The 15,399-nt window shown below is 61.2% G+C and overlaps 2 protein-coding genes across 2 annotated transcripts in view; one reads left to right on the forward strand and one right to left on the reverse strand.

Annotated features, from left to right (window-relative positions):
* LTBP3 (latent transforming growth factor beta binding protein 3) overlaps positions 1-3,638 on the forward strand; it is a 17,079-nt gene extending 13,441 nt beyond the window's left edge. Inside the window, exons 17-26 of the mRNA XM_049614874.1 lie at positions 528-745; positions 1,051-1,218; positions 1,396-1,479; positions 1,738-1,866; positions 1,971-2,108; positions 2,206-2,346; positions 2,495-2,656; positions 2,744-2,824; positions 2,929-3,060; positions 3,227-3,638. Coding sequence (XP_049470831.1) covers positions 528-745; positions 1,051-1,218; positions 1,396-1,479; positions 1,738-1,866; positions 1,971-2,108; positions 2,206-2,346; positions 2,495-2,656; positions 2,744-2,824; positions 2,929-3,060; positions 3,227-3,378 — 1,405 coding nt within the window. The 3' untranslated portion in view covers positions 3,379-3,638. The remainder of the gene's footprint in view (positions 1-527; positions 746-1,050; positions 1,219-1,395; positions 1,480-1,737; positions 1,867-1,970; positions 2,109-2,205; positions 2,347-2,494; positions 2,657-2,743; positions 2,825-2,928; positions 3,061-3,226) is intronic.
* A 106-nt stretch (positions 3,639-3,744) lies between these two features.
* SCYL1 (SCY1 like pseudokinase 1) lies at positions 3,745-15,064 on the reverse strand. The gene is given in 19 exon segments (XM_049616382.1): positions 3,745-4,010; positions 4,161-4,215; positions 4,304-4,513; positions 4,618-4,689; positions 5,345-5,487; positions 5,725-5,889; positions 6,169-6,244; positions 6,367-6,555; positions 7,118-7,273; positions 8,762-8,875; positions 9,648-9,755; positions 10,585-10,743; positions 13,099-13,254; positions 13,331-13,421; positions 13,763-13,848; positions 13,850-13,990; positions 14,069-14,191; positions 14,383-14,523; positions 14,872-15,064. Coding segments are annotated over 19 exon segments (2,421 nt in total). The 5' UTR covers positions 14,983-15,064; the 3' UTR covers positions 3,745-3,885.
* Positions 15,065-15,399: the final 335 nt, after the last annotated feature.

Below are 15,399 nucleotides of genomic sequence, written 5' to 3' on the forward strand. Positions count from 1 at the left end.
CCATCCATCTGTCCATCCACCCGCTCACTCACCCTTCCACTCCACCCACAATAGCAACAGTAATAATGACGTAGTTGCATGGTGACCTTTCCATGCATCAGTGGACAGGAGTTTCCAGAGAACCTACTATTTGCCAGCTTCTATACTATGTACTAGGAATAGAGCAGTGATCCAGGATTCCCACTGGAGGAGGCTGACATGTAAATTGATTCTTACTGTTCAGAGTGCTGGGAGCCAAAAGAGGTCTGGAGGGGTGATTAATTGCAACGGAGATGTGACAGTTGAATTGGAACTTAGAATACAGGATGATGAAATTGAAAGATACCAGGAGACCAAACTCAAAGGCCTTGAATGCCAGGCTGAGAGTGAGGGCTCCATTCTGTTGCCGGTAACAGCCACTGCAGGTTTTGGGAAGAATACAGTGAATGTGCACACATCTACCCACATGCACAGACAGGCAAGAGCACACTCCCTATTGTGTGCACTTTGAGATCAAAGTGGAAGTTCGGGTTCTGAACTTGTGTGAGTCCCCGGAGGCACATTCCCCCCCCCCCCCCCCGCAAGAAGCGACTGGTTTCCTTGGAGCCACTCTTCCTGCTTCCCTCACTCCCCACAGACATAGATGAATGCAGCCAGGACCCCGGCCTGTGTCTTCCCCACGGGGCCTGCGAGAACCTGCAGGGCTCCTATGTTTGCGTCTGTGACGAGGGCTTCACGCCCACCCAGGACCAGCACGGCTGTGAGGGTGAGTGTCCTCCAGGCTCCTCCTCAGATTAGACAACTCCCCTGAGCTGCAGCTGGGGTTCAGAGACTTTTCCTGGTCCCACCCTCTGGAATCTGGGGAACGGGAAGAAATCCCTTTTGCCCGAGAGTCCAGTGGACCTGGACTGCACAGGAGAGCCCTGAACCTCACATTGAGGATGGAGCTTGGCTCTGACGGGGCGGCTGAGGGGAGCGAGGGAGTGTGGGGCAGCCGGGGCATGAGGTCGGTGGGCAGCGTGGACAGCAAGACTGTCTGCAGGACCCTGAGCTGCCCTCCCCTCCCCTCAGAGGTGGAGCAGCCCCACCACAAGAAGGAGTGCTACCTTAACTTCGATGACACCGTGTTCTGCGACAGTGTACTGGCCACCAATGTCACCCAGCAGGAGTGCTGCTGCTCGCTGGGGGCTGGCTGGGGAGACCACTGCGAGATCTATCCCTGCCCAGTGTACAGCTCAGGTCAGGAGCCGGGCAGGCCTTTCCCCTTCCCAGAGTCTCAGTTTCTTCATTTGGAAACGGACGGGGAGAAATGGCCCCTCCCTGGATAGGTGGGAAATGAGGCGGAGAGCTCCGACAGAAGCACGCACGCGCTCAACCCCGCCTCCTTTCTTCCCCACGGCCGCTCTCTCCCCGCAGCTGAGTTCCACAGTCTCTGCCCAGACGGGAAGGGCTACACCCAAGACAACAACATTGTCAACTACGGCATCCCGGCCCACCGTGGTAAGCCCCGACACGGCTCCGCCCACCGGACACGCCCCGCCCCGCCCCCCGAGGTCGGTAGTGCTAACTGGGGTAGGCCCCGCCCACACCGTCATCGTCTGCCCCGCCCCTACCACGCCCCCGTCAGCCTCGGGAAAAGCCTCTCCCACTGAGTTTGCTCCGCCCCCGCGTTAAGCCCCGCCCACACTTCCCTGGCTGCGGGCCTGAGCGGCCCGGGAGGTGGAGGCCGCAGGGCGCCCACGGCTTGTCACTCCGCAGACATCGACGAGTGCATACTGTTCGGAGCAGAGATCTGCAAGGAGGGCAAGTGCGTGAATACGCAGCCCGGCTACGAGTGCTATTGCAAGCAAGGCTTCTACTACGACGGGAACCTACTGGAGTGCGTGGGTGAGCGCAGATGGTCCCAGTGGCCGTGGGCCAGCAGCCGGGAGACACGCACAACCACCCGACTTCGGGCTGGTTCCCTCCACTCGTGCTTTTCCTCCCCGCAGACGTGGACGAGTGCTTGGACGAGTCCAACTGCCGGAACGGAGTGTGTGAGAACACGCGCGGCGGCTACCGCTGTGCCTGCACGCCCCCCGCCGAGTACAGCCCGGCGCAGCGGCAGTGTCTGAGCCCGGAGGAGATGGGTGAGGCCCGGGCCTGCCGGCTGGGGAAACAGGAGGGGAGCGGGGACTGGGCCAAGCTGTGACCGCCACTCCCATCCATGCCCTCGCTACCCCCTAGACGTAGACGAGTGTCAGGACCCGGCAGCGTGCCGCCCTGGCCGCTGCGTCAACCTGCCGGGCTCCTACCGCTGCGAGTGCCGCCCGCCCTGGGTGCCCGGGCCCTCCGGCCGCGATTGCCAGCTCCCCGAGAGCCCAGCCGGTGAGGGCAAGAGTTGTCTTGGGCCAATTCCAGGGCCTGGGCTGCCGGGTGGAGCCCCGGGGTCGCGGCTCCCCGCGAGGCTTGGTTGGAGCGGGGACCTAGTGTCCCCGTTTCGGGCCCCCAGCTGAAGCCAGGTCTCCCCTGGCAGAGCGTGCCCCGGAGCGACGGGACGTGTGCTGGGCCCAGCGCGGAGAAGATGGCATGTGCGCGGGACCCCTGGCCGGGCCAGCCCTCACCTTCGACGACTGCTGCTGTCGTCAGGGCCGCGGTTGGGGAGCCCAGTGCCGCCCTTGCCCGCCACGCAGCGCTGGTGAGCCTCCCCAGAGGGGTTTGCGGAGTGCTGGGGCAGGAGCCAGGGTGCTGCTTTCGCGTGGCTGACCGCCCCCGCTCCTCCCAGGGTCCCAGTGCCCAACGTCACAGAGTGAGAGCAATTCCTTCTGGGACGCGAGCCCCCTGCTGCTAGGAAAGCCCCCTCGAGGTGAGTATAACGGGAGGGCACAGAGAGGGTGCGGGGGTCGGGGGTCCCCAACCATCTGCTGGCAGAGGTGAAGGTTGATGTCTGCATTTTCCCCACCGGCACAGAAGAGGACAGCTCGGAGGAGGACTCGGACGAGTGCCGCTGCGTGAGTGGCCGCTGCGTGCCGAGGCCCGGCGGCGCCGTGTGCGAGTGTCCGGGCGGCTTCCAGCTCGACGCCTCTCGTGCGCGTTGTGTCGGTGAGCGGGGCCGCGGGGGTGGGACCGGCCCCCAGCCCAAGACCAGAAGTTGGTGGAGGGGCCGGGGCCAAGGCTGGCAGCCCGGGGGAGGCACGGGGCCACACGCTAAGGGGGCTGCGTGCTCTGGCGCCCTGGCGAAGCTCGCACCTGTCGCCCCCACCTGCAGACATCGATGAGTGCCGAGAACTGAACCAGCGTGGGCTGCTGTGCAAGAGTGAGCGCTGCGTGAACACAAGCGGCTCCTTCCGCTGCGTCTGCAAAGCTGGCTTCGCACGCAGCCGCCCACACGGGGCCTGTGTGCCCCAGCGCCGCCGCTAACGAGGCCCTCAGCCATCAGCGAGGGGTTCCCGCCTGACCCTCGGGGTGAACTCAGTCTCTCACCTGTGTTCCAACTCGGGGCTCGGACCCAGGAACTCTCCGGGGGTCTTAGACCCCTTCCTGCGCCCCGAGTTCTAAGGGCGCCCTTACAGGCGCCGCCCAGTTCGCAGGCGGAGTGTGGGACTCTCAGGCACTGAGGTCCTTCCTCCCAGAGGGCGTTTCCTGGAAACTGATAAATCAAACCATGCCTCTGCACTCTCGGCTTGTCCAAGCGAATTGATGTTCCCGTCTGTGGTGGGCGTGGACTTCGCAGGGCAGCGCCATACCCAAGCCTCCTGGGAGGGGCTACACTGAGCCCAGCACAGGGGTGTGAAATAGAATTTATTGTGGCTCTGATTATGTACACGTGAGATGTGCCTGGCCGGGCTGGCCGGGCTGGCATGGTTTGTACAATAAATACATCCGCGGGGCCTGCTCTCCGCGGCTGCGAGCGCCCATATGGCAAGTTCAGTCCAGCTTCCGAGTTCCCAGCTTCATGGGGCCCTTGGCTGCCTTCTTTTCAGCGCGTTTGGCTTCCATCTCCCGCCGACGCTCCTCGCGCTTCTTCCGGGCCAGCTCGGCCTTCCCTTGCCCTGGGAGCAGGAGGAGGAGGAGGAGGAGGAGGAGGAGGAGGAGGAGGAGGAGGAGGGCGGAGGGCTTCAGGACCACTGGGGCCTCAGCTTCCCAGCCTGCCCCTGCCCCCAGTCTGTCTGCCCGGTCGGTCGAGAAGGGGAAGCACTCACGGCTCTCGGTCTCCAGACCCTCCCAGTTGTCATCGCCCCATGAATCGGGTCTCGGCTGAAAGGGAAGTGTGGTTGGAGTGGAGGTGGACTCCCGGCTGAGGTCCACCCCGGTCTGAACCCTCATGGGAAAAGGTGCCAAGTACCTGAGCGCTGGTCTCCCGGCGTGACGACACAGCAGCAAAGGGATCACCTTTGTCACTGGGCTCCGAGCCACCCCAGTTATACTCGCTGGCCAGCCGTGTGCCCTCAGGCGGTGGCTCCGGGGGACTTGGCTCCTGCCAGCCCTGCTCCCACGAGCCCTCGGCTTCCCAGCTGCTCCAGTCTGACTCGGATTTTGGGTCCAGGTTGCTGGTCTGCAGAAGATGGGGAGGTAGTGCCCAATGGGGGGGGGGGTGCCCAATGGCTGGCCTCCCCCTCCCCCTCCCCCACAGGAACACCACTGTCCCACCCTGCTTACCTGCCCGGCACGGCTAGCTCGGCCCCCAGTACTCCAGTCCTCCTGCTGGGCCAACACCGATTCGGCCTCCTGCTGCAGTGTGAGAAGGAGAGCGCGACCATAGGCGCTCCAGCCCCCACCCAAAGGGCAAGGAAGCCTGCCTGCCCCTTCCCAGCCGCGGGCTCCACCCTTTCTTCTTTGGCATTCCACCTCACTTGCTCCTCAAGCCTTGCTTCCCATCTATAGAGTGGACATGCCATCACTCCTCTGAGGCTGGGGAATGAGATCTAGATGTTCCACACCGTTCCCCACAGCCTCAGACCCGAGACTGTTGTCAGCAGATGGGGAAATCGGGCCCCGAGGTCTGCCCCCATTCCCATCAGGGTAGCCCCACTCCATCCTCAGCCCATCCCCCACAGGCCTGGGGGTGGCCTCTCCTTACTGACCCCTGGAGCTACTGGAGGACAGGGAGAAGAGAGTGAGGAAGACAAATGGGCTGCCCACCCCATTTGGGTGGCCCACCGCCACCACTTCCATCCCTGCTCCCAGGGGCCCCTGGGGCTTAGTGGGGGACAGCTGCCAACTCTTACCCACAAGGGCCACTCGTGACACCTACTCAGCAGGGATGCCGTGCAGATGAGGACAGGCGTGACCAGCCAAGCCCACCTGAGCTCCTTGAAGGCAGCCTTAACCTTTGACCTGAAGTTACCTGGGAGTCGCCTGGGGAGGCCCCCTCGGCCCCACTCACCTCCAGGCTGCCCCAGTCTTCATCATCCCATCTGTCGGCAACACTGCTGTCCTCCGCTGTGTCCGTGCCCTCCTCTTGCGTCTCCCAGTGGCCTGAGGTTGTGGATGTGGCAGGGACGACGGCGGGGGCCGGGGCAGGGAGTCCTGAGGAGCAGAGGCTCACTGAGGTCCCAGATACCGGGCCCCAGGAAGGTCTCAAAACAGGGCAGAGGTTTCTGGGGTCAGGGGGAAGGTGCAGGGAGCAGCTCGTGAAGGGACCAGACCCCGCCTGTCCCCTACGTCCCCACTGCCACCCCCGGAGAAGCCAGACAGTAACAGCTCCTAGGTGCCAGCACCCCCAAGCCCTCAGTCACTGATGTGGCCACTCTGGGGCACACTCACCCTCGGGCGTGGGTCTCTGGGGGACGTTGGTCTCAGCCGGGGCAGCTGCTGGGTGTGCACGGATCAGCTTGGACGTGAGCGAGGAGACCCCTGTGACAGCCCAGCCTGCCCAGCTGGCTGCGGCTCCTCCCATTCCAGGGCTGGAGGCGGCATGGACATCCTTCTCTGGGCAGTGTCAAAAGAGACAAGTACAGTCACCTCAGGCTCTCATGGGGAAGGTGACAGGAGCGCAGCAACGGACACAGAGCAACCTGTAGTGGCCCCCCTTCTCCAGGCCTGTGCTCCCCCATCTCTAAGATGGGAGGGGTGGGGAGCAGTGGTGTCGGGTCTGCTCTCCGAGGTCGTTCTAGCTTTCAGAGACTCCAGTGACATGGAAGGGGGCTCTGACAGGTAACAGTCAAGGATGTGATGGAAGAAGAGGGCACACGACTGGGGGCCACTCACCCACTTCCGCTAGCTGGGTTGGGTCCTCTGACACAGACTCCAGTTTGGACAGGAAGCTTCGAATGGCCTTGAAGGCCTATGGGGTAGGAAGGGGCAAAGCTGGGGACTCCTGGGTTCCCATGAGTCCGCGGGGCCAGCTAGGGCCCAAATGCCCCCCTGGAGCCTCCGCTCCAGGGCCCGGGCCCAGCTGTGCCTCACCTGGTCTCGCACAGATTTCTCAGGATCCACGGTGAGGCCACAGAGCACAGGCAGGATCTTGTGGGCACAGTCATTCATGGAGTAGAGGTTGTGGGTGGCAGCAAAGCCCAGGACACCCGCCACCCGCGAAGGTGCAAATGGGTCTTTGGTGGCCCGGCTGAAGGCAGAGGTGAGGACCCTGTGTCGGGTCTGGGGTGGGGCAGGAGAGAGGGCTCCTGAGTTCAGGATCAGTACTGGGACCCAGAACTCCCAGATCTACTTCCCGGAGCAGAGGCCATCCACGGGCTCCCCCAGAATCTGAAAAATGTGAGCTAATCACTAACAAACGAGGCGAATTTTTCCTGAAAACTCGATCTGGGCTTCTCCTCCCAGATCACCCTGTTCATGCTGCCTCAGGACGACAGGGGCTGGAGCCGCTGCCCTGGGGCCGAGGCCTGGGCCGCCGTCACCATTCATTCATTCCTGTTAACTGTCTGGGCGCTGCAGACATCTGCGTTTACAGACCCTGGCTGAGGGAGTGCACACAGGCCAAGGGGGCCAAGCAAGCCCGCGTTCAGTTCCCAGATCCACCACCTACTGGCTGGGCGACCTGATACATGCCTCAATCTACCCTCACACCTCTGGGCTGGGAGCACCCAGGGCCTAGGCCTCTGGGAGGATGGCGGCCCCTGCACAAGGAGGCCTGGCCCTGGAGGACACCGTGGCCCCGGGGACAGTGAGAGAACCCCCAGAATCCACGTAGGGCACTCACACTGGCACTGAGGTAGGAGCCGATTTTGCCCAGGCAGACGGTGGTATTGCAGCGGATGGGGCCCTGCTCATCCTTGGCCTGCAGCCGCGCGAAGTGCTTCATCAACTCCACGTTCAGGTTGGCCTCGTTCAGCTTTGGGGCCAGGAGCAGCATGGACTGTGGGTGCAGGAGTGTGCAAACCGTGGGCCACGGCCGGCCAAAAGACCACATGCAGAAGTGGCTTCCGGGGAGGGTGTGTGGGCCAGTAGTGGCACTGGGTGCTGAGGGAACCTCCCAAACCTACCCCCCAACCTGGTCCTGGCCCCTACCCAGAATGCCGCGGAAGGGGACGCTTCTCTGTCCCCTTTACAGCAAAACCTCCGAAGTTGGTGCACACCCCCGTCTCCCATCCTTCTCCCTCCGTCCTCTCTTGCACGCACTCTACTCACGCTTCTACAGAAACACCGCCCCCCACCCACTCTCTACCAACTGGCTCCAGGAGGTGACCGGGGACCTTTGTGTTGCTAAATCCAGCGGCCGATTCTCCGTCCAAACCAGCTGTGACCCCTCAGTAGCTCTGACACTCCTGAGTTCTCCTTGCTCCTTGAAACTGCCATCTCTGGTCCTCCAGGACCCTGCCCTCTCATCACTCTCCTCTGACCTCATCAGCTGCTCCTTCTCGGTCTCCTGTGGCCGAGATCTTACGGTTCAGACCCCCACAGGTGCTCACCAGGCCTCTTCTCTTTTCACCTCACCCTAGGTGACCTTACCCCTTTCGTGGCTCTGAATGCCCTTGTTAGCTGACAAAGCCCAGAGGAGCAGCTCCGGCCCAGACTTCTTCCCTGAACTTCACACATAAATAACCAGCGGCCGAACAGACATCTGTACCTGCCTAACTAGACCAACCTCCTCCCGCAAACCTGAGGCTCCCAGTTTCTCAGTAAATGGCAACTTAACCTTCCAGGTGCCCGGGCCAGAAACCTCGGAGCCACACTTGGCTCCGCATCCACCCATCAGCACATACTGTCGGCCCCACCTTCGGAATGTGGCCCCTTCTGTCCCCCCACTGCCACCTCTCAGGTCTGAGCCACCATTACCTCTCAGACTCCACCTCTCACAACCACGCCCCTTCAGCCATGCTAAACCTCTTACTGCTACTTCTACACTGGCCTCAGGACCTCTGCACATGTTCCTTCTGCAGGGAACCCGTTTCCTCCAGATCTCCACCTACCTTGATCCCAAGCCTCCTTTCCCTAAATGATACCTCCTTAGCAATTCTTCCCTGATCGCTGTTTTTAAAACTGCAAACCCTTCTCTTCACACTGTCACTTTCTAACATAATGTACCTTTCCTAATTCTGTGTACTGTCTGCCAAACCCACTCCCTGTCATCTCAAAAAGATGCTCCATGAGGCACAGTGCATCCCAGCATGGGGCACAGGGCCAGGCACGAGAGGTGCTCAGCCAGTGTCTGCTGAACGGAGGACTATAAGCCGATCCCAACCTGCTTCCCTCACCAGCTGCTGAGCCGCTCCCAGAGCCCGGCCCTACATGCAGGGTCGTGCCTGCTCCTCCCTTAACCTGCTCAGACCCATAGGCCAAAACCAAGGCCGCTGTGCTCTCAAGTGAGCCCTCTCTGAGCCTTCAAAAACCAGGGCACGCCCACCTTGACTGTCTGCTCCCGGATGGCAGGGTTGGTGTCCAGGAAACCGTGCACAACGTGGGGAAAGATCTGGGTGTTGACTGTTGGCTCATCGAGGTATTGGATAAACTGTTCCATCTGTGGCCCAGTGAGGGGGAGAACACGGTCAGCACCTCCAACCCTGATCACAGCCACCAGCTCATCTCGTGGCTTTGTTTTTCCACCTGGCAGGCACCGGCTAGCCAGGTGCATCTCCTGAGCCCCCTACCTCGCATCTGGCCTATCTCTGGCCTTCGGACCACGCAGAGTGATGAAGAGGGGCCAGGAGGGTGCTGGGAAGAACCAAGGACTGGCAGCTGGAGGGCCTGGCCTCCGGTCCTGCATCACATCCCTTCTCAGAGCCTCTACTGTCTCTTCTATAAAAGGGGCTATAAACCCCAGCCAGAAAGTGGCGTGAGGTAGGCTCACGTGTTTGGCAGCTGGGGCGGGAACGATAGCTGGGAGCCTCTAGGTACTTGCTGGCTCATAAGAGGCCCCCACCCTTGATCCCACGGATCCTGTTTGATGCTCCCAGCTGCCCAGGGATTGGCAGGAGAGACACTATCCCCACTCTATGAACAGCTAAAGTGATCAAGTCAAGAGACTGGGGGAGGCGGACAGTTGGGGCCCTGCAGTCTGGGCAGGCTGTGCCTTCCCAAAGGTGCCAGTGAACCTTGTGATGGTCTCAACTTCCTGAGAGCCTAGCCTTACCAGTCCCTCATCTGTGTGTGTTTGGGGAAAGGTTTCTGGGGTGCCAGGGCAGGGGCTCGGGTCACCAGCCTGGGGCTGGAAGTGAGACAAAGGTCTCCCCAGCAGCCAAGGTGGGGTCTGGGTGAGGTGGAGGGGTATAGGGTCTGACCACAGCCCTTACCTGCTGTAGGAGGCGGATACGCATGGCCCGGTCAGTGGATGAGAACATCTTGACCACAACAGGGATGATCTTCTGCTGATACTCCTCAGCGTTGAGGAACTTGCCCACCTTTGGGAAAGAGCAGGAAGAGGGGGCTCGGCTACATGCACAGAAGCAGGGTGACTTTACTGGGCTCATTTACCTTCCTTGGACTCCCTGCTGATCTCCCAGGGTGGGAATGGGGTGATGGTGGAGGGCGTCAGGCACTTCTTCAGCAGCCCCTCTGCCCATACTCCATCTCAGGCAGCCCTGCCCTTAACTTTTCGAGTCCAGGCCCCTCTTGGGAGACTAATGAAAGCTCTGTGCCCCTCCCTATAATCAGGCACCAATGTACCACATGCACACTCATGCATACAGAATTCTGCCTATGATTTCTGGAGGCTCCCAGCCATAAGGATTTGCTTGCTGTCTTCCCTCTTGCCCCATGCCAAGCCCCTTCAGGAGAAAGTGTTCTCCCAGGGTGGGCAGAGTGGGGAAGAGCAGGTGCCCAGGCAAGGGTGGGCTGGGGTCTAAGGAAGTGGGGGGAGGATCCAGCCCCTAGAAGTCAAGAGAACTGAGTGCCAAGTGGTCAGGAGGGAAGAGGGAAAGTGGGGTGTTGAGCAGGTGATCTCCCGGGCCTTGGAAACACGGTGCACGTGTCAGACCAAGGGCACTGTGTTGGGGAAATGGAAGAAGGTCTGTGGGCTCTCAAGCAAAGGGTCTTTGGAAAAAGAATTTTAGAGGCCCAGGGTTTCGCCTCCTCAAGGACAAGGAGTCCACCCAGCCTCCCTGACAGCTGATCAAGTGGTCCTGTCATGTGTGTGGATCTGCCCTGACCAGACCGCCCCTCCCCCAGAGCCTTCTCCTTTGCCATTCAGACCCACCCGGCCAGTCCCTGGGCCCCACGGGCCTTGCTCACCTTGAACAGGGGTGTGAGGACAACGGCTCCTGCATTGCCAAACTCGAAGGCGGTCAGCAGCTGGGGCAGCACCTTGTGCCGGCAGAAATCCTCGGGGAAAGAGTCCAGGCTCTTGCTCAGCTCTTGGAAGAACTTTTGCTTCTCAGCCGGCTCTTTGATCTGGGGGATCAAGGACAGGATACGGGGAGGAGATCAGCCTAGATCAGCCTCAGCTATGGGCCGGGACAGAGGGTCGCCCCCAGCCTGAAAGAGAATTGAACTATACGGGCTCTGGAGCCCCACTGCCTGGGTTCAAATCCCAACTCCCTCATTTAGCAACCACGTGACCTTGGGCCAGTTCCTCCAGCTGTGAAGCGGGATAATAACTATACTGAGTTGTTCTGCAGATTCAACCGGAAAATGCACGTGAAAGCTGCCAGCACAGTGCCTGGCACACCGTGGGCGCCTAGTTAGTCAGTGACTGTCATTCTCGTCACTACCCCTGACCCGTTGCTGGGAAAGCAGCCACTTGGGCCATCAGACCTTTGTCAGCATCACCTCTACTCCTCACAAACAACAACCCAAGGTGTGAGTACCGTTAACCCCAGCACACCAATGAGAAAACTAAGGCTCAGAGAGGGGAGGGGGCTTAGTCCATCCACGTGACCCTGGCCAGGGTGGTATTCGTGGCACGCTGTGCAGAAGGCAGGGATCAGGTATAGTTAACCCCGAGACCTGGTCCTCCCACTGAGCCAGGCAGGCCAGGCCGTCAGCTCAATGGTCCCCCTAATCTGCCTCTGAGGCCACAATCCCCGTAACTCACGTCTCCTGAGGACAGACTATGCCAGGCAGAGTTACATGCTAAAACCTTTACACAGGTTAAATGATCCCCCCACATCTTTATCGGATAGGTGCCAACATAATCCACATTTAATCCAACAAGGAAGCTAAGGCACAGAGAGGTCAAGGAATCTGTCAAAAGTCACACAGCTAAGCAGCAGACAGGGAAGAGTTTGACTCCGTGGGCTGTCACCTACCCTGTGCTGCACCCTGTGAAGAGATGCTGTCATTCCCTCATGTATATGCAAGGAGGTTGAGGCTCGAGGTCACCAGTCGAGAGTGACTGGCTAGGGATTATACCCTAGTTCTATATGCTTCCAAAGTTCCTGTGTTTTCTACTGTGCCCTCATTCCCCAAGCAGATGCCTGGCCCAGAAGAGCTGACCTCTGGCTGGGAATGAGGAGGACCTGGTTAGCACTTGAGTACCTCAGTCGAGCGTGGGAGGCAGACCTGGTGCTCTGACAGTCAGGTTCATGGGGCGCCAACGCCCAGAGAAGACCGAACCGCATTCAAGGTCGCATAGCTGGGCACTCTCCACTGGCCAGCCCAATGACAGGAAGAGGGGCCCCGAGGCCCTGCCCTCCCACATTCTCCTTGGGCTTGGCCAGAAACAGCCCATTTCCTATGGAGCACATTATAAGAAGGGTGGCCTGGCAGAGTCAGAGACGTGAGGACTCCAGGTGACAAAGTCCCTGCTGCCCCCACCTGCCCAGGAGGCACAGGGCCCAGCACCTCCGGCGCTTTTCCCTCAGGATGAAGCTCAGGTTCTCCTGCTCTGAAGGCCCTCCCTGCCCGACCAGCTCCAACAAGGTCAGGTAAGTGTCTCACTCCTCTCCCCCTCCAGATTCTCAGTCACCTTTCCGTGTGCCCCACACTCAGCTGGGTCAGAGCAGGTATCCAGGGCTGAGCCTCCCCCCCGCATTCCCTACAACAACCTACAGGCCAGCAGAAACTATCATTATCCCCATTACACAGATATGGAAACTCAAGTTCAAGGAGATTAAGCCAAGGAGTCCTCCCTCACATCTTTCCATTTGCTGTTCCCTCTGCCTGGAACACTCTTCCCCAATTCCCATCGCCATGGCTCCCACCTTCCCACTCGTCAGGTCTCAGTTCAAATGTCACCCCTGAGAGAACCTCTCCCTGAGCACCCTGACCCACTATTTTCCTTCCTGGTACTTGTCCCTATCCTGGGAGCACACATTTCCTCATTTATGATTTTCTGTCCCTCTCTCCCAGTGAGAGTCCCTAAGGGTTGGGACCTGGTCCATTTACTCCCTGCTAGGTCCTTGAGGGCAGGGATCTGGGTCTGACTCTTCCTCCTGGCCCCGCTGCCCATAGCACAGCGCAGCACCAGGCATGGCACCCATCAGGGCCAAGGCCAGTATGTACAGGGGGAGTTACTGGAGTGCCAGGGGCAGTCACTAAGTACCTACTATGTGGCAGACATTATATGATGCGCTTCCCACTCACTGAATCCTCACCGAGTTCCTCTGAAGCAGGTACTAGTGTAGAAAGAGCGTCTGACAAGTCACAGTAAATGAGAGCTGGAGCCAGGGTTCAGACCCAGAGAGCCTGGCTCCCTAGTCCACGCTTGTCCCCCAGGGTCTAATTCCAAGGGAGCCCACAAAGTGGGGAGGGAGGACTGGGATGAAGGACACAGGACCAAAGCCCAGGGCGGGGTGGGGGGCTCACCTGAATCTCCTCCAAGAAGAGGTTGGTCTCCACAAAGCGGTTGTTCATGAAGCCACCGGGCGCCCGGCAGTTCTGCAGGAAGCGGGCTGGGTTGGGACGCACTTTGGGGTTGGCTCCAACTAGCTCGCAGTAATGGGGCACCAGCGATTTGGGGATCTGCAGGAGAAGGGTCAGTGTCAGGGCAGGGCTGGCTGGCTGGCAGACAGGGGCTGGGATTGGGTCGGACACTCACCTTTCCAGGGTTGCGCAGGGCGGCTGCCCGAGGTAGGGGCCCGTTGAAGACTTCCCAGATGAGGCAGCCCAAGCGCCACATGTCGGCTGACCTGAGGCAGTGTGACCAGAGCCGCTCAAGGCCCTGCCACCTGCCAGCACAGACCTCCAACCCGCCTTGGGCACCAGACACTAAGCTGATCATCCCATCAGCCCTGAGAAGCAGGGCTCATTAGTCCCATTTGACAGATAAAGAGACTCAGGCTCAGAAAAGCAAGGACATCCACCCCAGCTCATACGTCTTTGTTTCTCCTGCCCTACCTCCCTGAGGACCCTAGGTCCCTCCCCAGCTGGGGGGCAGGGGACAGGGAAGCGCCAGCTGGTTGAGGGGTCCCGAGGCTGCTGGAGCTTCCAGAATAGGGCAGGTTGGGGCATGCCGCCCCCAGTCACCCACCATTTCTCTCTGACTGCTCTGCCACTGCCATCAGCCAGCTCCGGGGGGTCATACTGCTCAAGTTCAGGGACCCCCTTCCGGGGGGGGTCCCCCGCCATTGCCCTGGGCAGAGTACATGTAGTCCAGGCCCCCCAGCTTCCACTCGCCGGCCCGGTCCACGAACACAGCGGCCATGCAGACGTTGTTGTGAATGAGGCTGCAGTCATTGACCAGGAAGCTGAGGGCTTTCTGGGGGCAGAAGGAGCCATCGCACTCCAGCAACTGGAGTCCCCCACCCTGCCCTCATCACCACTGCCCCCACCTCACCACAATCTGGTGTAGCCCCCAGGAGAGCTCCAGATCCTTCAGGCCACCGGCCTCCGCTCGCTCCTTGAGGTATATTCCCAGTGGGGTCACTGCCTCTGTCACTACATGGAGGCACTTGTCTGTCTGAAGAAGGGGACATGGCCGGAGAGGAAGGGGAGATGAGAGGCACGGGGAGAGAGGTGGAGAAGGGGAAATCAAATCTAGGGGTGCAGAGGCAGGAGGGGTGGAAGCTGAGGGGCAGGAAGGCAGAAGACAGGGCTGGGAGCCTGGGAGAAAGTGAGGGGCACGGATGGGACAGCCTGGGCAGCAGGTACCTCCAGCCCATCGATGTAGGCCAGAATGTTGGGGTGCCGGAGAGTTTTGAGGCGCTTGAAGGCAGCTTTGGCCACCTGGGTCTGCTCTTCGGCACCGGGCTTCACGTCGTACACGAAGATGGACACCGGGCTGCCTGTGGCCTGGGGTAGGACAGAGGGACCTCAGGGATGTGGGCCGGGCCCAGGCGACCACTCCAGTTCCGAGATGGGCCCCCGAGCTGACAAGTGGCGGGAGAAAAGGGCCGCCTCCGGGTATCTCCCCAGGTCAGCCTTTAGGGACTGAGCCGGGCCCACGTGACCCCGGTTCCGTCCGCCGGTCGTCCCTCGGTCCTTCCGCCCGCCACGTCGGCACTGCCCGTCCCCCTCCCCCGGCCGGTTGCCCCGGAGGCTCCGCAGCCACGTCAGGCGGGGCGCGACGCGGCGGGGCCGGCGGCGCTGACTAGGCGAGGCCGAGGTCGGCCGCGGCCTGCGGAGCGGGGCCGCGCTCACCTTCTTGCGGCCGCGGTGCAGGACCCAGGGCCCAGGCGGGCCGCCCTCGGGGGGGTCCGGGCTGAGCTCGAACGGGAAGTCCCGGACCGGGTCCCGGGCAAAGAACCACATCGTCCCCGCCGCCGCCGCCGCAGGCCGGGGCGCCTCAGCTCCGGGTCCTCTGGCGGCCGAGCCGGGCGGGGCGGGGCGAGGGCGGGGCCTGAGCGGTGGGCGGAGCATATAAATGGGGCGTGTTGTGGGCGGGCATGGGGGCGGGGCGTGGGGCGGGGCGGGGCGTGGGGCGGGGCGGGGCGTGGGGCGGGGCGGGGCGGGCGGGGTCTAAGCTGCGCGGAGACCAGCTCTAGAGCAGCCGGGCCAAACGCTCGGTGGCCAGGCGCCGCCGGTTACTAGGTGCGCGGCCCTGGCAGATCACGCAAATCTGAGCCTCTGTGTCCTTATATCTAAAATGTGGGTGGTAGTAGAGTCCACCTCCCAGCGTTATTATGGGGATGACAACTTGGGAAGGAACAAGGGATGGAGAAAAGGCAT

Source organism: Panthera uncia, chromosome D1 (assembly GCF_023721935.1).
Source record: "Panthera uncia isolate 11264 chromosome D1, Puncia_PCG_1.0, whole genome shotgun sequence".
Taxonomy (NCBI): domain Eukaryota; kingdom Metazoa; phylum Chordata; class Mammalia; order Carnivora; family Felidae; genus Panthera; species Panthera uncia.